General features: G+C 45.0%; 1 protein-coding gene across 1 annotated transcript in view; it reads right to left on the bottom strand.

Annotated features, from left to right (window-relative positions):
• ACADS (acyl-CoA dehydrogenase short chain) overlaps positions 1 to 25,472 on the bottom strand; it is a 285,694-nt gene that overhangs the window by 123,946 nt on the left and 136,276 nt on the right. Inside the window, exon 4 of the mRNA XM_069619780.1 lies at positions 25,322 to 25,433. Coding sequence (XP_069475881.1) covers positions 25,322 to 25,433 — 112 coding nt within the window. The remainder of the gene's footprint in view (positions 1 to 25,321; positions 25,434 to 25,472) is intronic.

Raw genomic sequence — 25,472 nt, 5'->3', positions numbered from 1 at the left:
AATTCACATGAACAATAAAAAGAGAAAAAGAAGTTATTCAATTCAGTTCATATAAAACACGTCTAACTAGAAATACTGAGAACGAGAAGATTCAACATGCCATTCCTGGATAAATGACCGGGAGCTCAAGTAAACAGCAACACTTATTTAACAGGTTAAGTTCACTCCATAAAGAAAATTGACAATGGCAATTTGAAGAGATACATTGGTCGTCAGCAATAATGTGGACCATCTTTCTACTGATTCTAAGTTCCCTAGGTAGCTACTATGCCATGAGAAAAATTTTAAGCGTTTTTGAATTGGCGCGGGGCAAAGCGAAAGTATATGCTCTAAGGTTTCTAAGGCTTTAGTATCACCACAAAATCTACAAAAGGAGGCCACCTTCTCACTGCCCTTCCGTTTGGCCAAAAGTTCACGAGTGTGCCATAAGTTCAGGCGCATTCAGAGAATGGCTGAGCGAGTTCTCTTACAGGGAAATTTTAAGAGATAAGGTTCAATACATCCCAATCTCTTATGTCGAAATTTTTCAGGAATTGCAGACTTATATTGCAAGCATTTGTTTCGAGTGTTAATCCAATCATTGCGGTAAATTAATTGTTTTACTTTGTTTGGATTGGTCAAGAGCAATTTAAGTGATGCATCTGCCTCTACCAAAGTGCGATAAATTGCCCGCAACCACTGTTTGACAAACGAGTGTTCAGTATGAAAAATATAATTTGATAAAAATTGTAAAAGATTGTGCTCATGGTGAGGTAGGAGAGTTTTCCGCAGTAAGGCACATGTTTCTCCACTGATACTGGGCATAGAGAGAAGTGAGACCCAATTCATACCGTATCCAGACAATCGGAATACATTGAGGCAGCTGAAGAATGGCTTTCCAGAATTTGCCTTCGAGCTTATCAAAGACTTTTGGTAGCCATGGTGATTGAGACTCTAAACCATATAGGATACATGGGGTGGCTTTTTGTTTCCAAAAGAGGACAGCTGGTTGCATCGAAAAAGCACCATATCGATGCATTATAATTTTGGTTTGGGAGATGGCAGAGTTAAGCTTACACTTAATAGCATCGAGGTGAGCATTAGTAGTGACACTGACATCAAAGACCATACCAAGGTAAACATAGCTTGATACTATCGCCAGATTTATGTGATTAATGGACCAAGATGAAAGATCTTATTGTATTACGTGGTCTGTAGACGACAACGTGGGTTTTGGTTGTATTCACATGTAAATCATTGGCCAGTATATAGCTATTAAAGCCATCAAGAAGTTTTTGTAGTCCAACTGGGGTTTTGGAAACTAACACCAAGTCGTCGGCCTAAATTAAAGTTTGGATCTGGCAATTGTTTATCCTGGGGGAGTCCGATGTTATTTCCTCGAAAACCTTGCGCACGTCATACATATAGTAGTTGAAAATTGCTGACGCAAGAAGGCAGCCTTGTTTAAGGCCACAAGCAGTTGGAATTGCTCTAGATAGACCTAGGTTCAGTCTAATGCGCACTGAGGTTTCCCCATGCAACAACTGAATAATTTGTTGTAGAGTGGGCGGTCACTTATCTCTGGTAAGTTTTGCAAAGAGAATAAGACGAGAGATGGCATCAAATGCCGTGTGGAGATCCACAAAAGCAAAATAAAGTGCTTGTTTGGTATTTTGCGCTTGAGATTTAAGAGCGTTAAGACAGAACAAGTTAATGTTTGTGCCTAGCCCTGCAAGGAAACCTGTTTGAAACGGGTCTCTTGCATGGGCTGCTTTGGTCCAGATGTTAAAATCCCTCAAAATAAGTTTTGAAAAAAGCTTTCCGGGGGCATCAAGAAGGGCAATGGGTCTATAATTGCACGGTAAAGTGTGGTCGCCCTTTTTGTGAATAGGAACTATAATAGATGTTTTCCAAGAGTTGGGAATCTCGCGAGTCCTGATAATAGATTGGAAGAGATTATTTAATATTTCAGCCCACTTTGTAGGATTCAATTTAAACATATGATTACTAAGGCCATCAGGGCCTTTAGCCCGAGAAGAGCTAATATGTCTGATGTATTCTTCAAGTATGAGTGGGGAACAAGCAAGAGACCAACGCTCGGAGTCGCTAGGTAGTTTGACCAAAGGCACAAAAGAGGAGTCTGCATATAGGCTAGAATAGTGTTCAATCCATTGGGTCTCAGTAACACTGGAGACCTGTAAAGTACCTTGAGATGTATTAGCACATTGGTTGAAAATTGCCCAAGTTTCGGCCTTTTTCTTATTTGCTATTAATTTGAGCATATGTTCACCATCTAGTTGTAAAATGTGTGCACGATGTTGTTTCATCCAATTGTGGAATTTGCTTTTAACGATTCGCAACTGTTGAATGGAGTTAGGCAAATTCATTTTGAGAATCATTCTTTTTTCACAATGATATTCAGTCTTTTTAGCCTTGATTAATGGATTGAAGGTATGTTTGTGTGGAGGAAACTCATTGCTTTTCATACGAGAATCAAAAGTAAGGAGAAGGTTAGTATACTGTTTTGGACAAATAGAGCTGTCATTTAAGATGATTAAACGAGCCAGAGAGGACAAGTTACTATTTGACCAACGAAGGCGCGTTTTAGCATTATTAACTATTAGGTCATTTGTATAGTATGACCTTTTGATAGGTAAATAATTCCACTTAATTGTAAGCACTAGTAGGTGGTGATCACTATGTACTTGTGGAAATATTTTAAAAGCGCTTATTTGTCCAGATAAGTTGGTGTGTGTATACATATGGTCTATTGTAGTAGATATGGAAGCTCTATGCCATGTGGGCTGAGCCGGAATATCACCTTGAATTTCACCATTGGTCATGTGAAAATGGCGATTTGACATAAAGGAGGGCCATCGCTTAACCTTCTCCATTGTGATTTTTCCTTTAGGATTAATACAGTCCAAGTTAAGATCACCCACGATAAGGGTATCCGTAATATCTTGGGAAAGGAATACCAAATCTAAAAGTCTAGACAAACCTGTATAAAAAGCAGTATCAGTCAACCCTAAAGGATTGCGATAGATATTAATGAATGCAATGGTGTGTGCTGGACCTGTAATCTTGACAAGTTGGATAGAGGCAGAAACGGAATCCCAGGCTTCAATGGCGAAACCACTGGATATGTTTACTCCTGTCAAACCTGATGATGGTCGACCTCTTTGACTCCCAATGGCTGGAAGCAGAACAAGCTCGTAATTGTTCCATACAGGTGTTTGCAGGAGCCAAGTTTCCTGTAATGCTATTATGTCCACGACAGCTGGGAAGTTAGCAATAGAGGTTTGTAGATGAGAATAACCTCTAGTGTTCCAACTAGCAACATTAATGAGATGGTCTTTAAATGTTTATAATGGTTATGACATATACGACTCGGCACGACCAATGTTCTGCATCAAAGGGAGGCTTGCGCTAGATTGATAAAATGGTTGCTTTACATTAGAGTCCCCATTTATGAATGCTGGGTCTTGTGCTAATAAGAACCCCATCGAAAATAATTGCATTTTTGATTTCCAGATGGTATTTAGAACGATACCCGAAGGTATCCACAAACGCACCACCGAACACGTATTCTCAGAGATGAATTCAATCTGCTCAATGTCACTCGAGCTCATGTCTTCGAGCTCCACCACTTCAGAGAAGATGTTGAGCACACTACGGCGGTTTAAATCATAGGTGCCAAAGTTTCCTCCTCGACACTTCAAAATTAAAGAATGGCATTTGCGCCGTGCCAAGGGATGAGAAGTGGGTACCACTGGGATGTTATTTCGGGAATTGTGGTTTACAGAATAAAAAGGATCCTTTAGATTAGGTTTAGGTAGATCTGAAGCGTGAGCTGGAGTAGCGTGAGGGCGATTGTCAGTACGCAGAGAAGATTGTTGAGTTACTATGGATGTTGGCATAGAACTCGGTAAGAGCCACTGGCTTAGCGACGAATTTGGACCACTTGGTTTTTGGGGAAGCTTAGAAGGGATAGACTGAGCGCATGAGGCCAAATATGCATCTACAGCCTCACGTATTTGTTCCGCCGAGACTGTGGTGGAAGAGTCAATGCTCTTTTTGGTGGCTGAAGACACAATTTTGTCACTAACAGCTAGGTTTGTTTGGCCTTTACATTTGTTTGGAAGTTGGCAAGTGGAGGCTAACTCAAGTTCACGAATCAAAGCATCTAAGGGAGGATGGCTAGAGGCCATGGTAGTAATCGACACTGGAGGCAACACTGGGATAGTGGACCCAATATTGGACTGTAAAGGGTTCTGACACGGAGGTGGGGCAATTAAAATCAGGTTTGGAGAAGACGCTACAATATTAGCCAGAGGTACAGTAGGAAGTCCTAAAATGGGTTTAGGATTCTGCAGACCAGAGATAGGAAGCACTAAGGAAGAGGATATTGCTATCGATTGTGTAGGATCGAGAGTTTGAACTGGCTTACTTGCCAAAGAAGAAGTTGTTGCTTGGGTCAGAGGACAAGAATTTGCACTACTAATAGTAGGAACTGAATCGGGAACGAGCGTAGGTGAAAGTTGTTTAGACACTGGTGCTTGTATTGGATCTAGAGGAGCTTGTGGTGCTACCAAAGACTCAGGTACCGGGATTAAAGTTTGAAAGAAAGTTTTTATAGTTTGCTTCTGTAATGTCAAAGTAACCAGATTAGAGTTTTTCTTGTTTTTTTTCTGGGTATTGTGAGAAATTTTGGAGGTCTTCTTTCTGTTTCTTCTTGCTAGTAAGGACGGAATATCATTTCCTTTCTCAACAGTAATCGCAGAAGACATAGGGGCTGGGGGGCGGGGGGGGTGAGAGCACTAAGGTAGAAGAATCAGTTGGGAGAATGGTATGTGCATCATTCACCAGATCATAAGTGGGGGCAGGATTCAGCCGTCCTTCAGAAGTAATAATATCCGCAATTGCCGGTATAATCTGCGGAGGTGGAAACTTAAGGGACATGGGACTTGTAGATCCGATGGTCACAATTGAAATATCGTCATCATGAGCATTGTTAGTTGGACAAGAATCGCGAGGATTTGATGACAGATTATCAGCTAAAGTCTCGAGTAGTAATAAGGTTTCGTGTGCTTCTACTGAATGAGCAGTAACTTTGGCATCTAGACATTCAAATAGTTTAAACAGACTTTGTAAATTTAGCTGCATAGCGGCCAAAGTAATGTCGGATGTTGATAGAGCAACCCTGGCTTCTATTGGGAGGGTAGCCAAAGGGAGATGAGAATCAACTGGTAATATAGTCCGCACTGGTGATGTTGTTGTAACAGGAGATGGGCTCTTAGATGGCATGTTTGTTTTGTCCACCAGATTAGCTAATGAAGTGTTAGATGGATTCTGAGAAGTGAGTTTTCCCACAGCACTTTGAAAAGAAAGTTCCTGTGGGACTTGTATTTGGACTCTGCGAGGAGTCGGATAGACAAAGGAAACTGAAGGGGAACTTGGTGAACACTCCAAACGTGAACTGGCTGAAATAAGATTAATTACGCTCTGAGAATCCTGCAGTATTGAATTGTTCGAATCAGAGTGTCTAGCATGTAGTGAGAGTTCAGGCTCGAAACATGGAGAGGACGTTAAAGGTCTATCTAAGTGCTTAGCGCCTCTTCTTTTCGTAGTCATACATGGCAAGGGTGTATGCAACATTGTGTCTCATGGCGTCACTTTTAGTGTGTTCCTTCATTAAGGGCTCATAGGGAGGCAGAGTGTCAAAAACTGGAAGAACTTCACTAATGTGATCAAGGGTTGATGGAATCTTTGTGCAATGGGAGCTACCTAACATAGTAACAGAAGGAAGATGGACAATCCTACGAGAGAGACAAGGGAGTCGTGCCGCAGGTATTGTCAATCCCTTCTGACGTAAATTTTGAGGCATACCCGAAGTTAATAAATAGGCCATGTGAAACAAATTAGAAATGGCCAACAATTCAAATTTGAAAATTAGAAGAAATACAAAATTGAGTTTTTCTCAATGGTATCACAACAATAGACACACAGTGGTTGGTTTGGGTGCTTTCAAAGTTCGAGTAGAGCGCTTAAAAATAGAATATAACAGGCACTTGGTTCTCTAGATTCAAGCAAAGGTTCACAATTTATCCAGCCACAGGGTAAGGAACGCCCGACAGCTTAAGGAGCTGCCAGAGTCCGTCTCTCCCCCCTTACCCTTATGGCAATTGAGGGCTTATGTAGCTAACGGAACAAAGTACCTCTAAACTGGAGTACTCACTGCACACGAACACGGCCACAGCAAAACAGCGTCTCCAGCCCTTACTGCCTCCAGGGCTTAACGCCGCGAGGGTGGTTGAGCCGGCACTAAATGCGGGCTGTGAGTCACGTGATTCGTCACGTGACCGCAACGAAAGTCCACCTCCTCCAGGAAGCGAGGTGTGTCCAGCAAGAGCAGTGCTGGAATAGCAAAATATGCAGCAGGCAGGCGGGTATGGAGTCAGCAGGGCACTCCTTGTAAAGTAAATAGCAGACACTTTAGTAGACTTTCCTATTAAACATAAATGTCAAAACCCAATCAAAGGACCGCACCAAAACTTAAAAAACATCAAGGTGAATAAGGTAGAGTCAATTCTTAAAAGTACAACTGACCTTATATTGGACTCTCTGGAAAATCTAGAAAAAAGGATTGCCTCTAACTTAGAAAATGTTGCTCAAATTCTCGCAACTATAAAGATGAAGACGACTGAAACCGGAACTAAACACAATCTATGGTTTACCGCTGAGCTTCAGTCGTTGAAATCACTTGCGACCAAATCATATCACTTGTGGAAGAAGGACAGTACTCCCCAGCTTCTCAACAAATACAAAGCCACCATTTCGACTTACAAAAAAGCTATTACTAAAGCTAAATCTTGCTTTTTTAATGACCGAATACAAAATGCCCAGCATAATACTAAAGAGCTTTTTCGCATTCTGAAGGAACAAGAAAGGACTAATCACACTATCCCAGCTAGATCCATTTCAGATGATGTTACTTGGTGCAATGTTATGCAACAAGCTATGCATAAAAAACTAGATAACATCAAGTTAAATATACTAGAGAAAAGTAATAACCTAAAATGCACAGTGGCTACTCCTTCTGAATGGTCCTTTCACAGAGCACCAATGATTCCTATTTTTAATTTCTCCCCCATAACAGAAAAGGAATTAGAAATCATTATCACCCAACTCAAGCCTACAAGATGTAAAACTGATATGCACACGACTATGATAATTAAGACTTGTGCTCCCTTCCCTAATCACTTCTATATGCCAATTTGTCAATACCTCTATATCTACCGGCACAGTACCTCAGGATCTTAAGAAATCCTGGGTCATGCCAATTTTGAAAAAACCTGGACTCTCAGTTGACCTGCCAAGCAACTATCGCCCTATCACCAACACAGCATTTCTGCTTCAGATTCTGGACCGGGTGGCATATATACAAATCGCTGAGCACCTAAAATCATACCCTACCCTTAATGACTATCAATATGGATTTCGAGTCGGATATGGCACTGAAACCGTGCTTTTCGACCTCAAGTCCAAATTGATGGCACGTATGGATAATAAGGAGGCATCCCTGCTTATGCTGCTGGATCTCTCTGCGGCCTTCGACCTGGTGGACCATGATATCATGGCCACCAGGTTGTCTGAAGTGGCTAACTTCTCCCCACTAGCCTGTAAATGGGTCTTGTCTTTTCTTAACAATCGAGTTAGAGTATTCCAAGGCAATGCCGAATACGAGCCCATTCTCACAACTTGTGGTGTTCCTCAGGGTGCTTGTACTTCTCCCTGCTTTTATAATATATTCCCGGCTCCGCTGTTTGCAATGCTAGACCATGAGAACATTATATTTACCAACTATGCGGATGGCACTCAATGTGTCATCCCGCTTCTTGGGTCGTACAGACTGGATGATATTGCCATTAATAAAGTCTTTGCTATAATTGAAACCTGGATGGTTCATAACAAGCTAGCACTGAACAAGTCCAAAACTGAACTATTGGTAGTTGGCTCACTGCACACCATTACTAAACTTGGCCCACAGTATGATCATTTCCAACTGGGTGAAGAATCCATCATACCTTTTAAAAAAGTAAACTTTAGGAGTTACTTTTGACCAACATCTGTCTATTAAACAGCATGTTAGTAGTATTGTCTCCTAAAGCGCATACTACATTAAACTTTTAACATATCTAAGGCCTCTTATCTCACAGGACAATGCAGAAACTATCGCGAGAGCAATAGGCTCTAAAATAGACTACTGCTTGAGTCTTCTTATGGGAATTAACAAATCTGAAAGTAACAGGCTGCAAATCTGTCAAAATGGGGCTATTAGAGCCGTTATAAAACTCAAACACAGAGATCATGTCACACCAGCGAGACGTGAGCTGCACTGGCTGCCTGTGTCCACTAGAGCTCTATTCCGTACATTGACTATTGTTCATAAGTGCAGAACTGGGAAGATGCCTGATTACTTACAACAGTTACTACCTTTAAGAACTAGCACAAGAGCTCTTAGGTCAAACGATCTGTTCCTTCTATCTGAACCCAAGTGCCACACCGTCAGAACAACAGAGGCAGCTTTCTTTTCTGCTGGACCCACAGCGTGGAACGCTCTTCCGCTGGAGATGAGATCTATTGAATCTTTAGAACTCTTTAAAAAAAAGACTAAAGACCTATCTGTTCCATTAAACAATTTATCTGCCTCTGATATAACCCTGCTCAGCCATATCTCATGATTAGGTCTCATGTTTTCTGTTATTTGTGTTTTGTAGTGCCCTCACGCCTTCGGGTTCATGGTTTGCGCTATATAAGTGTATTAAAGTAAAGTAAGGCAGAGAACAGTAGCAAGGGTGAATGCCCAGGAAGAGAGGGCGGGGCAGCGACAGAGCAGAGGGATATACCCCCTGACAGCCAGCCCCGCTGTGGGCTATACTAAACCAACACATGTGTCCACAGCAGAAACAGCCTCACCGCCCCCATATGTGTCCCCTCTGGATGCCCCAAGACATGCCAATGTCAATAAGAGATTTAGTGGCATTAGCGTCAGCAAGAGCAGAATTTAATAGACTGCGAACAGTGCAAAACGAAGTAAAAGCTGACAGACAGAAAGAACAGGCCAGATGGATGGAAAGCAGGAGATTTCCTATTCAGGATAGATAATACACCCATGATAAACGGTGCATGTGGAAAAGGAGGGAGGAGGAAGTGAACGGGCGAAAAGCCTACGATATGACAATTTTGATGGTTGGCGTACATTCTATGAGTTTGAGGAGGACGAGGCAGAGAAGGCACCTGAACAAACTCCTAGGGTAGAAAGTGTATGGGATGTTAGGTTAAGGAGTAGGTTTGGCCGGATGGCGGTAGAAAGCAGAAAGGGAAGAGTGAGAGACTCATGGTATCAAAAGTATGATAGACACAAGGGCTGCAAGTTCATTTGAATATTTGGATGGGGTTGTAAAACTCCTATCTAGCCCTATATCTAAGAGGGGAGAAGTCTCGACCATCAAATCAAAGAAAACGCAGTCCTAGTCAGTCAAATAAAAGTGGCCTATGCTAAAAAATCACAACAAAAAAAATGAATGCCTGCCCTTACTCTAACATAATAAATGTGAAGATGGAAATGTAAAAGCACAAAATGAAAAATCAGTGTTTTCAAATTATAGGTCAGTGTGGCTCAGCAAAGTCTCCTCCCCACTTTGAACCTCACCGGGTAAGGCGGCTCACTTCGGCTGCGTGACACTCAAGATGCAGTTCAGACGTAGATCAGGGCCCACTTGGCCTTCCACAACAAAGTTACTTAGTTTCAGTTAAATTCATTGTTCAACACAAGTCTCCCTCGGCCGGGATCTCCAATTACAGTTCAGGGGGTTCCCTTAACCAAGTACAAATATAGTCTCAAATCAGCACAGGTCTCCCTCAGTCGGGCTCAGACCTTTGCTGGGGGTTTCGGGGTGCTCCCTTCCCCAAGCTTTATTCACATTCCAGGTCTCCCTCAATCAGGCTCGGACCTTTCCCTAATGTCGTTACACTTTTCTCTTCTACCCCACTGACTCTTGGGTCTCGTAGTTTCATACACAAAAGTTCAACAAAATACTTTTTCATCTAGGTTTCCCTCTACCACGTTCGAACCTAGTAATCAAACGTATTTCAAAACAACAGTTTTAAAGTTCAGCATTGCTTTGCCTTCCAAGCTGTCTTTTCGCACTCCAAATCCAAGAATGTTATTCCTCTTGGGCACTTCTCTTTTCTGGCTTTTAAATCTTGCTGTTTCCCCAAACTACAAGTCCCAGAATGCAGTTCCTCTTTCATTAAACTTATGCCTCCATCTCCCGTTCCAGCCACACACGCGCTTAATGGATTCCTCTCTTTCTATGTTCATGACACTCACCCGGATAGCGCAGCACTGGTGGGCAACTCCCTGGAATTTCTGGGTTGAGGTCAGGGTCTCACCACCTGCCCCTCTAGCACCTGGGCTTCTCTTCACATGCCCTGGGGAAACTAGTATTTCAGTGGACACAGCCAGCAGGCTGCAGTCTGCCGTCTTCGGCCATTGGGAGACATGGTTGCTCAGTTGCATTGTAGCCCCACACAGGTACTGGGTCAGCGCCTCGCCCCTCTGTTTTCCTTTGAACACTCTCCACAGCTTCCTCTGCTCCTTCCTGCTTCTGGGTTCTCCACTCTCCAGGTCCTCTCTGCAGTTCCAGCTTGCTCAAAATGCTGTTTCTGATTGCTGCCTTCCAGCCAGCGTTAAGTGAAGTTAGGTGTGTCTGATTGTTCTTGACTGCCTGACTTTCTTAGTGGGACAAAATGGAAACTTCCCACGGGAAGTCATGGTACATTGGTTCCTATGGGTAATCTTTCCTCCTCTATGTTGTTTCTTCATCGTCTCGGTACTTAGACAAGCAAGTGAGAAATAGGGATTGAGGGAGCTGTAGTGTCTAATAAGGATAATAGGTAAGTCTAGTATATTACTGTCAGGAAAGGAAGGATAGTGTTCTGCAAAAACTGAGGAAGAGCAGGGTGATGGATATCGGGAAAGAGGAAGAGAATACCGCGTCTCACCCTTGGGCATCCTCTTTCTGCTCCCCAAGGATCCCCTAGTCAGGTGATCCTCCCGCACTTGTCTACCACTAGTGTCTGGATCCAAAGGTGATGGCCGTACCCGGGCCACCTGAGCAGAGGATCCAAGGGAAGAAAATGGATGTCCTCAGGTTTCTCACAGAAGATGATAGAGGGGAACAAAGTATGAATGCAAATGCCTCTCATACATAAGGGGACCGGCAGGCCTCATTATGTGCCATGGGAAAAGATAGACAAAAGCAATCTAATAAAAGCGCTCCCGGTCCTTACGGCGGGCGAGGGGAAGTGGATCTATGCGTTTGATGTGTGGGTAAAAGTAGGGTACCCGGGAAACGATGCACATGATGGAGCATCCTTTAATAAGATTTTAGCTAAAATAAGGGATGCGCTGCGGCGAGCATTCCCTGATACACCCAACTTACAGTCTATCATGCAATGTACAATGGGAGATGGTGAAGATGTCGCTCAATTTATTCTTAAAGTTCAGGAGATGTGGAGAGCAGAAACAGGTAATGCATAGGATTAAATCAATACCCTTTTCTACTTCATTGTTAAACAGGGCCTGCACAAAGAAGTGCAGAAGGCATCAGACAAAATTGTGGGGGTTGAGGCAAAGCAGTGGTCTGAAGAACAGAGCATAATAGTACACCATTGCTGACAAATAAAAGAGCGTGACAAGGAAACGACTGAGGCGACCAGCAGAGCAAGCGAAACTAGTACAAAATAAATTAGCTAAGGTCACTGTGGAGGCATCAGTATCGATGCCAGCAAAGACAGAAGTAGCAGGATACACCCCTAATTTCATGAACGCCCAAATAGCTGTGGTGTGGTCAGAAGGAGGCTTAGGACAGTGGGGCGGGAACACACAGTACCCCGGCCCGCCGTGGAAAGGAGGACAACAGCGAGGAAGAGGCAGGTTCCGAGGATCAAGGGGAGGTGGATTAGGAGGAATGGGACCCAGGGGAGGAGGAGGAATGGGGCCGTCACAATGTTGGAACTGTGGAAAATGGGGGCATTTTTCAAGAGTGTAGAAGCAGACACGGATGGGGTACAGTTACAGTCAACAGAATTATGGTACGCCACCTCAAGGGCCGACTCCCAGCATGACCTCCATACCCCACAAAATACATCAAGTCTATACGCAGTTGCCCCTGCACATACAAGGCCCTCCTTCACAACAGCAACCACAGCAAACAATGCAATATATGCCCCACAACAGTTTCCAGCAGACAGGTGTAGAGGAGGAGCCAAGTACCCCCATCAAAAGCTCTGCCCCCATGTTGCCTATATGCTGGGAACCAGAAATGGCTACACAAGCAGTACCAGTAAGGATGCATGCACCACAAAGAATCTTCGAGACAAAGTACCCATTGAGAAAACCCTATATAAATGCACGAAGAAATAGTGCCTTTCTGGCTGGGGTGCCGGAAGAAGTGTGCATTTGAACAAGAAAGGAGACTGGTTTAACAACTGAAACACCTAGAAAAGACACGAAAGATAAAGAGATATAGACACTCGATAGAAGTTGAAGATGAAGTATCCAAGTTAAGTAACATTTCGGGATCGAAATGAAGATGCTCCTGCAAAGAAGCACTGAAGAAAATGCGAAGTCATTTTACACCTGTACAGATGCAGCAACGCAAGTAGGGTAAAGTAATCAAAGTATGGCTACATAGTGAATTAGATTGCGGCTATAAACCAATGTGTGCATATAGGAATGTACAGATCATGGATATTCCACAATGCACTTTAGCAAGGCTTGAAACCCATGGTTGGAAAAGATTTCCGTGTGGCGCATTTGAAAATAACTGATGGCAAAGAAGAATTTCGAGAAAGGCTTGGCTGGCCCAGCACCAATAAGACGAGGCCACAGCGAGTTGGACACCTGTCAAAAAGGCTGAAAAGAACGAACTTCTGTTTGAAGCACAATGAAAAAAACACTGAAGGCGTCAAGCGTTCATCATTTAATAGTATTAAATGCAGCAAAAGGCTCAAAAGAGTGGTCTCCAGTCACATGGTCGAGATCGAAATAGCTTGGGTCAAGCTACACCGAAACCAGAAGACAGAGCAATGCCACACTCCCTTTTTTTTCTCAGGCACAGACAGCTTCTGCAAGGCCAAGTTCAAAGCCTTAATTGACTGGCAGACTGTAGGTGTGATGATCGATGTTGGGCTAATTGGTGGGGAGGCAAGACCACGCCAACCCTCCATGCACCTGGGATGGTAGCCTGTGTACTGCTACCGTGTGGAATATTCCAGAAGGGTACAAGTGTGCCAAACCAATGGTATAGGGCCACGTAATAAAGAGCACTATAGTTTGTGTAACCAATTAATCGTAGTGTATTTAGTGATGATGAAGATGACCGTTCATTTGAGATGGGCTTAGTTACCCACCTGATTTAGACACCCACTCACAATTCCCGGCTATGTACAACGTATACGTAGATCCTCATTGAGAGCCAATCACTTTCCCAGATACGTTTTTGAAGTTTGCCACGCAGTGCGACGTCAGGGAGGACGATTTTTGCTATAAAAAGGAATGTTTTTTCTAAAATGTGTTGAGATCATGCTGTGCGACGTCGAATGATGTCCCTTGTACTCCCTGTTTTAGATAATTGATAAGAAAACAGAATGCAGTTTTGCCAACTCCCGAGTTGTTTTGATTATTGATGTTTGAGTAACTTCTGTATCCTCATCCACCTCCAAGTAGTGCTACCTCATCTTAAAGGACCCTAGCTAGGTCTGTGGGTTCACAGGTAACATGAACGCCTTTAACAGAACACCCAATGGTCATTTACCCCGTTCCAAGGTACAACCGTCATGGTGGGAAACCCCTTCTCATTTCCGGGAACAAATACATACCCTGATTAGGACAGCCCAGAGAGCGATTGCGTTTCCGGTCCTGTCGATGACCCTTAACCCTCGAGAGGAACCCTTCTCAGGGGCCGAGATAGGAAACAAGCAATTCATTTTTAGGGTTGATCACTGTCTGCGCCACGCCAGGGATGTGCGAAATGAGAGCAATGGTCATACTACACTCCATGGCACGCGATGTGGTGGTCCAAAGCATACCCGTGGACCCATACATTTTTTTTTATCTACGGCATAACAGTACTCTTGGAGGCAGTGCCACACATTGCCAAGGCTTGCTATTGAGTGCCAACTGATTTAATATTTCACCCGGTATTGTCCCCAGAATTGGTGGCAGTTACAATCTTGTCTCTAGATTTACAATGGTTGGTGGTATCTGCAAAAAGGGTGGTTGTCCTCGGAACAGACAGGCAAGGGTGCGAATGGCGTACAGTACTGTGAATCGATCCCACCGTACCCCTTAAAGAAGGAACAGATTCAGATCTTTTCAAAAACAATGACAGAGAAATAATACTAGAGATTTGTATTCCCTGTGAAATCATTGTGCAGTACAGGAGGGTGCGTTGCCCCCTAATGGCTGTTGTTGCACCACCTCCCTTCATTGAGGTAGACAGTATGTGCCCGCACAATTGTGGACTAACCCAATGAGGTAGGACTTCTAAAAGAAGTGACCACAGTACACATTAAATTGAAGGTTGGAGCACGTTTACCCAGAGTGAAAGAGTACTTTCTATCAAGGAAGGCAGAAGAGGGAATAAAAGACATGATACAGGCCCTACTTAATCAGGGGATAATAGTGCCCTCCACCTCACCGTGCACTACTGCGACCTACCCTATCAAAAAGGCCACAGGGGCAATTAGAGAATGATCCAGGATTTATGCCCTCAAAATGATGTAGTACAGAAAGAATTTCCTGTAGTTCCAAACCAGCTACCATTTTGTGTAGCATCCCAAGTAAGTGATCCACTTCACAGTGGTCGATTTAAAGAACGCCTTCTTATCAATACCTTTGCATCCTCACTCACAATACCTCACCGCCTTTACTCATGGCAGGAAGAGCTACAAACACACTTGTTTGCCCCAAGGGTACTGTGAGTGCCCAAACATTTTTAACAGAATACTACTATAAGGAAGGCATGGTATAACAGTAAGACAGACACACGTGACCACAGCTCAAGTGTGTTTATTGAACTTCAAGTGGGTTTGAAACATCCACAGACCCACATCAAGGGGAGGCGGAGTCACTATGATTGCAAGAGATTCCATCCCCCTTAGACAAATTCACACTTTCATTGATGGGAATACAGACCTTCTCCCACTCAAATGCTCACCATCCTCTACCTGCACTACTACTCTGCACCTCATCTATCGCCCTCCTGGCACTTCTCAAAATTTTGAGCAAAATATTCTTCATATCCTCCAGGATAACCTCAAAGCCTCCTCAAAAATAATCTTACTACGAGACCTCAACCTGGGCCTATATTACCCAAATGACCTACAATCCAAATCATTATCTGATGCACTCAACACGCTTGGCTTCACTCAACGCATCACCAATACCACACACAACAAAGGCTACATACAAGATTGGATCACGGACCAAAACTGCCAAATCTCCACCGGCGCCAACACATTCTGTCCATGGTCTGACCACCATATTATCCACTTCTCTATCACTCAGCCGAACAAGCCAAGAGCATTACCAAACGCTCTTTCTCCTACTGTCTCAAGGAGTTCTTGGAAGCTCACCAGAGACCATATCCTACCCCCTGATCAGCACTCCTTGCCTTCAGGGCCCCTTCGCCTCAAACCCCATCTAATAGGTGGATATCAACACTTCAATGCTCTCTAAGGCAGTGAACACACTAGCCCCCCTAACACGACACAAAGCAAAGATGGTCAGACATTCCAACTCATGGTTTACCCCCGACCTGCTAGAATTACGCACTATGGAATGGCATGCCAAGTTAACCTGGCTAAAAGAACCCACCACTGCAAAACCGGATTTCACCCTAGCTTCCAAACAATACAAATCAGCCATAATCACAGCCAAGTCCACCTCCTTCAACACTAGAATCAACAATGCTAAATCAGACGCAAAATAAATCTTCACCATCTACAGAGAACTTGAATACCCTGGTGGTTCCCCCAAAACCATCATCAAAGACAAGACCTGGTGCTCTAGCATCGAAGAGGCACTCCTGGGTAAAAATGACACATTGAATAGGAAGAACCTAGCTCAACAAACAACTTCAACATAGCAATAACTGCTCACCTCCCTCCACCACTCAGTTTTTCTTCAGAGACCTCTCCGAAGCAGATGTTACCAAACTGATTAACAGTCCAACACCCTCAAAATGCAAAGACGACATTTGCCCTGCACCCTTCATCAAAGATTGTGCCGACATACTAACCCCCATCGTCACAGCTATCAAACACTTCCTTCGCTCAAAGCACTGTTCCAGCCAGCTTCAAGGAAGCCTGGGTACTCTGTCTCCTTAAAACAATATCTTAGACCCAGCCATCCCCACAAACTACAAGACAATCACTACTGTCCCATTCCTCAACATTTTGGACCACGCTGCCTACCTACAAGTTCACCAGTTCCAGGAGGACAATCACATCCTCAGGATGCGTCAATCCGGATTCAGGGCATGGAACAGAATATGCCCTGCTCGATCTAAAAAATCCATTCGATGAAGGCAAACATGCACTGCTGCTCCTCCTAGATTTATCAGGACCATTCGACCTGGTCAACCACCAGATCCTCTGCTACTCCCTCACGCTTGCTTCTCACGTTCAGCCACTGCCTGGATAGCATCCTTCCTTAATGGAACCGTGAGGAGAGTCTTCAGAGATCGCCAATGCTTCTCCCTCTATCACCTGCGGTGTGCCACCAGGATCCTGCATCGCCCCTACGCTGTACAATATTTATAGTAGGGCCTTCACAATTTTAGACTCAGTCAGCAAAGCTTACACAAATTATGCTGACGACACCCAAATCTTGATCCCTCTCTTAGGAAACTACAAAGACGACTAACACCCTTAACTCAATCTATTAGACAATTCAGACTTGGATGGCAGCCAATCACTTCTTTCTCCACAGCGACAAGACAGAAAACCTGATTGTTGGCCCACCGAGCGCCCTAAAGACCCTTAACAATCAGTCTGCCTTCACAATTCTCGATTCACCCCGGGCACCCCTCCACCAGGCTCAGACCCACTAACACAAAGCTTTCAACGGATCTCCCTCTGTCGGGCTCAGATCAAATCCATGTACTTTTCCAAACTTTCTTTACTTCATCGAACTCAAAGACTTTTGACTGTGCATATGATTTGACTTGACCAGTCGCAGGACCACTTCGATTCACAGTTATTCGTTCTCTTTCAAATGATCTCCGTCCGTCGAGCTCAGACCAACTTTACTGTTATTACTTCTCAGCTGGATACCTTACATGGACCTTCGATTGAACACCCACGTGGTGCCGGACCACTCCGTCAAAGGTATTGTAGCTTGCTTTAAAGTTCAACCACTCATCAGCAGTTTAACTTAATTCACGTCTCTTATCACATGCGTTTTTATCAATGTCTGTTCCAGTGCTCGCCATACAATGTTGCTGCTTGCAACCTTGGCTTCAACACAGACCGGTCTTGTATCGGTCTCCCCAACTCACCGGCTATGTTGCTATTACTGAAGCGCTTTGTTCTTAGAGTCAAGGACAGTACCATGGTGGCTGGAGATTCTCCCTGCCTTAATTACTGACACAGAAGGGCCCCGAGTACCTCCGACACAATGCAGGATTCTTCAGCCTGGTTTCCTGGCCTTACGCTTTCTGTTCTCAAGGTTGCGTGAAAGTAACCATTCCTTGTCAAAAAGATCAATGGAACTTACCTCCTTGCGACGCCCTTCTGTTTCGCCCTCTTTAAACTGCCATCTTGGAACTGCTGTTTCCTTGTGCGCTTTGCCTCGCCCAGAGTGTGCTCTCACGCTCCGCCTTTTATCCGTGTGGGGAAGTGTAATGGAAGTCAGGTGTGTGTGATGATCAGCAATTGCCTGACCAATGTATTGGGACGCGTGAGGTATACAGCCCGGGTGTTCGTCAGTGTTCTCTCATAGCGGACTGAGAAAGTGTTTGTGTTATAAAGTGGGTTTGAGGGGTGCTAAAGTTCCTACATATCCTATTTGGTAGGATGGGGAAAAGGTGTTATAGGGAAGGGGATACCGAGTTTCACCAATCCCGTGTCCCACTCTCCGTAGACCCCTCACCCAGGTGATCCTCCCACACTGGTCCACCCCCAGGAACTGGATCCAAAGGTGATGGCCGTTTCCTGGCCACCTGGATGACAGATCTCCGGGGACTAGCGGTTGAGGCACCTGGTGGTTTTTATCACACTACATGCCGACCTAGGTAATATCCAAGTGGCCAGCACAGTGATCCAGTACGTGAACGACTTGATTGTGGGTAGTGACAGTGAACAGGACTGCCAAAGGGATTCATTACTATCCTTCAACTTTTGGCCCGCAGGGCGTACAAGGTTGACCGGGCCACACTCCAGTATTGCCAACTGGAGGTATTGTACTTGGGTCAGTTGGCATTAGCAAACGGCAAGAGAATAATACCAAACAGAGCAGCATCCGTGCGCATCACGCCTAGACCTGTGACAGTGAAGGACATGCAGATTCCTATGGTTGTGCAATTACTGGAGAACATGGATCCTAGATTATGCAGCATACATGAGGTCACTTCTACAGGGTCTCAAAGAAGCACTGAAAGGCAATCACAAACTCGAATGGACAGCAGACATGGTCAAAAATGTCAATGATTTGAAAGAGCCTTTCCACCCAGAAAAGTACAATGGGCCACAAGCCTTTGGCCTACTACAGCAGTATGCTTGACTCAGTTATGCAAGGGCAGTTTGCATGCGAGCAAGCACTTGGTGCAGCTGCCTTTGCAATTGAAAAAAACTCCACAATTGTGATGGGATGCTCAGTGACTCTGTACATTGAGCATTTAGTATTCACCAGATGGAGAATACAAAATGCTCAATGTACAGAGTTTCTAAGATTAGAAATATCGAAGTCTACCCTGAACACACAGAGCATCGGCGTATGAGATCATCATCTCAAGCCCAAACATTCAGATTGTGCGGCGCAAAACAGCAAATCCTGTCACGTTCCTAACAGAAGTGTGTCCAGACGAAGACTTGCAACGATACGACTGTGCCACATATAGGAAAGAGGACCACATCCCCAAAGCAAAAGATAGCCCATTAGAGCAGGGGGGGTGGAGTACTCTTTGTTGACGGTTTTGCGACAATTGACCAGGACAATGGCATATGGGCGCGGCAGTTGTGCGCCTCGAAGGAGGAAACTATAAGACGCTAGTGATGAAGAGATTACCCATGCACTATTCAGCACAAGCGGCAGAGCTTGTGGCACTTATCGAGGCGCTACATGCAGCACAAGGATGCCACATGACCATTTCTTCTGACTCGGCATATGTCACTACAACAGTGCATGCCGAGTTGTCAGAAAGGAAGAGAAGAGGTTTCTGAAGAGCAGACAGTTCCCGGGTACAACACGCTGCACTACTAGATACACCGATTTCCGCATTCGTCACAACCCTCTCTGGTGACAGTCGTTAAATGCGCCGCCCACACCAACAGCGCTGATGAAATGTCATTAGGGAACTCTCTGGCGGACGCTGCAGCTACAATGGCGGACTAGCTCCCTGTCCAAGTAATTATAGTATGTCATAGGGACACCAACACATGATCAACAAAACATATCATACACAGCGCTGCCCTTACACATTTCATCAAACTGCAGGGCAAGGCACTGAACGAAGAAAAAGAACTGTGGTCAAAGTGTGGGTGTACACAATCCTCTACTTATCTCTATGGAGACAAGAATGCACTGGCAAAGCAGTTATGCCAGCAGGGCTCTTGGCAGTAGCATTCGATCAGCTACACCACCCATCCTACACCTCCAAACAGAACATTGCAGCAGACATACAAGAAGATTGGTTTATACTAAACCTTCAAGAGCATCTCACAAACATGACTGTACACTGCACCACCTGCCAAACTTTCAGCACTAGCATGACACTCCAAACATTATGAGGCACTCTCCCCACCCCACTGGGCCGTTCCGGGATCTACACATAGACTATGTGGACATGGGGGAGAGATGTAATGGTTCCCGATATCTGATCGTTGTAGTATGCCCTTTCTCACGATGAGTTGAGGCTGTACCTTGTGAAAATCCGGATGCCAAGTGTCCTGCTGAATTTTTGGTGCGCAAAGCTTTCCCTCAATGGGGGGGGGGTGTGCAATGTATTGGGATCCGACAAAAGCACCCATTTCTTCAATGAGATTTTCAAGCAGATCACTGCACTACTTGCCATTAAACACTGGATGTGCTCAATTTACCATCTCCAAGCCAAAAGCGTTCGAGGGAGTCAACGGCCTCCTTAAAAGCTAGCTATCTAAGCTCTGCACCACATTAAAGAAAAACTTGGTGCTCTTCTGCCCCTTGGCCCTCTTCAACTTATGCACAAAACCAAGTAAGGACCACCACATGTCATCCCACAAAATAGTAACTGGCGGACGCATGCATACACCCATCTCCCCAGTTAGAAGGGCATCAGATGCCCATAGGGCTGCAGCGGTTTTAGGGGAAGAATTCAAAGATTTGACAAACCTAACAAGTGAAATTAAACAGGTCTCCTGACAGATTGCACCACCCCAGCTAGAAGAGACAGCGAACATTGCAGAGCCACCTACCGCAGATCACACGCCCACCCAACCGCTATGGCCAGGGGAACTAATGTATGTCAAAAGCTTTGTATATAAGTGGAACAACCCCAGATTCCATGGCCCCTATGAAGTTGTGTTTTGCACCCCCCCTCGCAGTAAAAGGGGCTTTGGTATTGGAACCACCACCACCACCTGAAGCACCAGAACCACCACCACCAGAACGGAACCACACCACCACCAGAACCACACCACCACCAGAACCACACCACCGTTCATCTTGCACTATGTAGCAAATAGCAAGAAACAACGCTGAGCTGCCTAGCGGAAGGCCTTCTAGGGTGCGAGGAAGAAGTACTGGCAGTAGTGGACAGAACCTGTACACAAATATGGACAGAACACATTACACAATTGACATGGATTGACACAATGGAAAAGCCAATGAAAGCACTGAGAAGAGATGTATGAACTCTGCTTCCGAAGTGAAGGAAATCTCTTCACTGGCTCGAACGAACGATGCAACAGAACATTGTTGATTCCAGACTTGAAAAGGGGCACGGTGGAAATGATGAACTATTACTGGGACTGTGGCCAACAAGGGTACTTGCATCTCCCACCATCATGGAGGGGCTATTGTTTGCTAGCAATGCTGCACTCAGCGCTATTTGTAGTCCCAGAAGAACACCTGAAATGGGGGCCGATCCCAGACACCGCCCCAACCGTTCCTCCAACATTCGAAGAACAAAACCCACTACCATCGCCCGAGTTCTGCATCTTACCTGGAAGGGTGCAGTACGAGAATCTAAAAAGGAGAAGGAGATCGAACTACTTATCCAAAGACTCATCTGAACTGCTCACCGAGATCCCAGATGAATACTGACTTTTCAGTTCAGCAGAAACTTTCTTGGCTTCACTATTGCTACCCGGCGTAGAGGCAGCAACAACGCCAAATGGCTGCAAATTGTGTGCTGGGAAATGGTTCAGCTGGTAAATGACACTGAACACTGATTCAACGTCATAAAAGTTGAACTAAGAACGCCTTCGACCCCCACCCAGCCAACCATGAGTTATGGCACCGACAACTGTCCCAGTCCCAAGACCCCCGAATTCCACGATAGTAGGTGACCCCAGGCTACCAACCATAAACCCACTGGCCATAAAAGATCTAGAAGAACACGACCGTTCCACCATTTCGTAATAAGATTTGTAACGCGAGGTACAGGGTGGAATAAATATTAGTTCCAAAGCGAGGGTGGAAGTCTTGGGTGCTGATAGTGTGATACAGAATGAGTGAAGAATGTGTGGGTCAGCCTGATCTTAAGACTCCCCCCCTGGGCCAGTCCCAGAGCCTTAAACCATACGACCGGTTGTCGCCAACAGGCAACTCCTATGCACTCTGTTGGGGTCTAATGACCTCCTATTCTTCTAGTATTCAAAATTCTTGACTATTCCTCCATGTATTAACTCAAGAACAACTCTCCAATTCTCCATGTGCTTAAAGCTGTTTTTACTCAAATTTAATTTCTTTTAAAACAAAAGCATTTAACAAAACCTTCACATCGATTGGTTTAGTTTCACCATGAAAATTACATTAGTCTTCTCAAAAGGGCAAGACTTCACATTACAATACTATTCCAGTCAGTGTATGTGTAACTCAATGCTCATTTCATGATAGAACCAAATTCATTACTCTTAATATCGCAGTAAAGACATGTACAATTTTGGTCCGAGTTCAATCATTCAATAGTTAGCCGATGCGTTTCGGATATGTCATCCATCATAAGGGCTTGTTCAACTTAAACTTGTAACAAATGATCTTATTCATCTGCATTTCTGAAATGAATAATACATATTTTAGTATCGGTAATTTCCTCTTCGCTATTTAGGACTGCTTATAGGAGTCCAAGATAAACGAACCTTCTGCGGTAATACTTCAATCAAACAACGACTAGTTGCTCTGGTCCTTTAGTAACCTAATTTCTTCATAACACATACAGTTGGATAACCTACACAAAATAATAACTTATCACTACCATTACATTGTCACTGTACTTGTTTTGTCAGTTTAGAGATATATCCTTAACAGTATGCCTGGGCATGAATATCACAAGTGTCCTACCCGTGGTCTTAATATCTCCCACTTTGGGTGCCGTTTTAGTCGTCGAGCATCCCAGGTGCACGGCATAGTGATAGAGTAGCATTGTCTTACATAGTAACTAATTGCAAACTTGATCTTGGTTCCCTGGAGATGAGCAGAGCAGACCCCCATGTGACTGAAGACTGACAGACGGGGCTGGGGCTAATGACCTGGCATCTCCAATAGAGCACGAGCCACGCAGGTTTTTACTGTATATGTTTACGTCACTGGTGACAATTTGTTTCCTTATAATATTCTGCTGGTACCATTTTTCGGCAGAACATTCTTGGGCAGCAGAGTTCTTTGCTGGCATACGTATTTTTGTGTGTGATGTTATCCTTGCAAGAATCTCTTGGCCTGTTTCCCTAGCGGGTTGTAGGATTTCTGTCATGAGCGTTTGTGGGCGTGCCTTCACCATCCTTGCGAAATCTCCACACCCTGGACAACATTCAAGACACTCTACAGAGAACTTGTTAGAAACCCTGGCCGCCCTCAAAGTCACATCAAATACAGACGAGATCCTCAAGACCCTCTCCGCAGGAGATCTTCAAAAGAACTGTACCTCAAGCCATCTTCCCATCGACCCTAAAGACAGGACAACTCCTCGCTCTACTAAAGAAACCCACTCTGGATCCCGACAACTTAGGTAACTATCGCCCCATAACCCATCACCCATCTTCCCTTCTTAGGCAAGATCACTGAGAAAGTGGTAGCTGCGCAACTGCAGCAATACATCAACAATCTCCTCGAAACCTACCAATCCGGGTTCAGACGCAGATACAGCACAGAGACGGCAACCATATAGATGGTCGACGACACCCTCAACATCCTTGACGATGGCCACTCCTGCCTCCAACCTTTCGGATGCCCTTAACACAGACCATCAGGCGCTCAGACACACCCTACATCAACGCATGTGGATCAGCGACCTCGTCCTACACTGGTTCAAGACCTACCCTGCCAACTGCCAGCAGTTTGTTCAGATAGACTCTAGATCGCCAATGCTCCCCGTCACATGTGAAGTCCCACAGGGTTCCATCCTCTCCCCAGTGATCTTCAATCTATACATGGAGCTGCTGGGAGCCCTCATAGCCACACACAACAACCATATACACCAATACGCTGACATACAGCTATACCTCAAGATCGACTCCAAGGACATCCACAGGCACAAAATCTGCCTATCGCTGATCCAGTCTTGGATGTCCAGTGCATACTTGAAGCTCAACTCCTCCAATACCGATTTCCTACTCCTCACCAACACCACCGAACACCCAGACAGACAGAGATACAGACCTGGCTAACAACCATGAACCCTGAGGGCTCACACCCCAAGCTCACCTCCTGCGTGCCAAGTCCCCTGGGTCCCACATTGACTAACATCTCTCCTTCAATACACACCTCAGAAAACTCAGATAGCTTGGTATCGGTTCTCCCTCCTACGGAAAGTCAAGCCCTTCCTCACTTCGGAAAACTTTAGATCCACCGTTTAAGCACTTGTCCTGACCCACCTGGGTGGGTGCCCTCCTCAAAGGCCTCCTGCCGTCCTCCCTTGTGCCCCTGATAAGTGGCCTACACGCGGCCGCACACCTCGTCAATGGTCTACACAGATACAACCACATCACTGGCTCTCACTGCATGCACAAATCAACTTCAAGTCTTGCTTCATCATCTATAAGGCAGTCGCCCTCAAGTCACCCAGCATATCTGGCAGACAGCACACACCAGAAGCTAGGACAGGTGCAGACTTGAAATCCGCCGCTGCAAAAAGGAAAGACCAGAAAACAAGATCTCTGCATATGCCCCAAGACTATGGAACCTCTTACCCATCAGCATCAAACTCGCCCCCTGCTCCTACAATTCAGAAAAGAACTAAGCCACCTCTTGAAGGAGTCTCTCCTACGCAACACCCAGGCCATCATGTCACTCCTCCCACCCCCCCCGTGCCACCTGACTCGCTACACGCTGTCTTTCCCCCCACCACACTGTACAGCTGTTCCCCTCGTCTGTGCCCCTCTATATCCTACCCCTGCTGATTTTCTGTTTTGTTAACTCTGAAAAGCGCTCCGTTATGCATCTGTACTGTTGTATACCTCTGTAAAATGCTCTATTGCTAGGCCTGTGCTCAAATACAATAACAATAATTGACACACGATTCTGAAAGCTCTGACCTGCATCCATACCAAGGAGCAGTGCCTGTATGGCAATGCCCGTATGGCAATGCCCCTGCTAGAAGCTCAAGCCATAATGCAGGTGTGCCAGGCTGATAGGGCACTTCTTGGATGTATCTGTGCGCATGCACATAGTTATGTGAGAAACAGACTACATATACCCAACATAATGTATGCCTACAGTGATCCAGTGAGTGCACCTAGATTGACATCCCTTTACTGTATAGACCTCCTTACTCAAGATTACAGAAGAACCATTTATCCCTGTATTTCTGATACTCCTATGCCACCAAGGTTACCTACCATCTCAAGCGGTTACCTGGTTCACTGAGGGCAAAGCAGCCAATTTTGTCACCTCTGCAGAAGGGTTTGATCCATTGCTGCTTCTGCTCTTCTGAAGCAAACGCCAAAAGGGGTCCTAAATACAGAGACTGAAAAGAGAAGAGACAATAAACTGCAGGACAGAGAAA

The sequence above is a fragment of the Ambystoma mexicanum genome, chromosome 10 (genome assembly GCF_040938575.1).
Source record: "Ambystoma mexicanum isolate Mex_15411 chromosome 10, UKY_AmexF1_1, whole genome shotgun sequence".
NCBI classification, from domain to species: domain Eukaryota; kingdom Metazoa; phylum Chordata; class Amphibia; order Caudata; family Ambystomatidae; genus Ambystoma; species Ambystoma mexicanum.
This window is presented reverse-complemented; position numbering and strand designations above follow the sequence as displayed.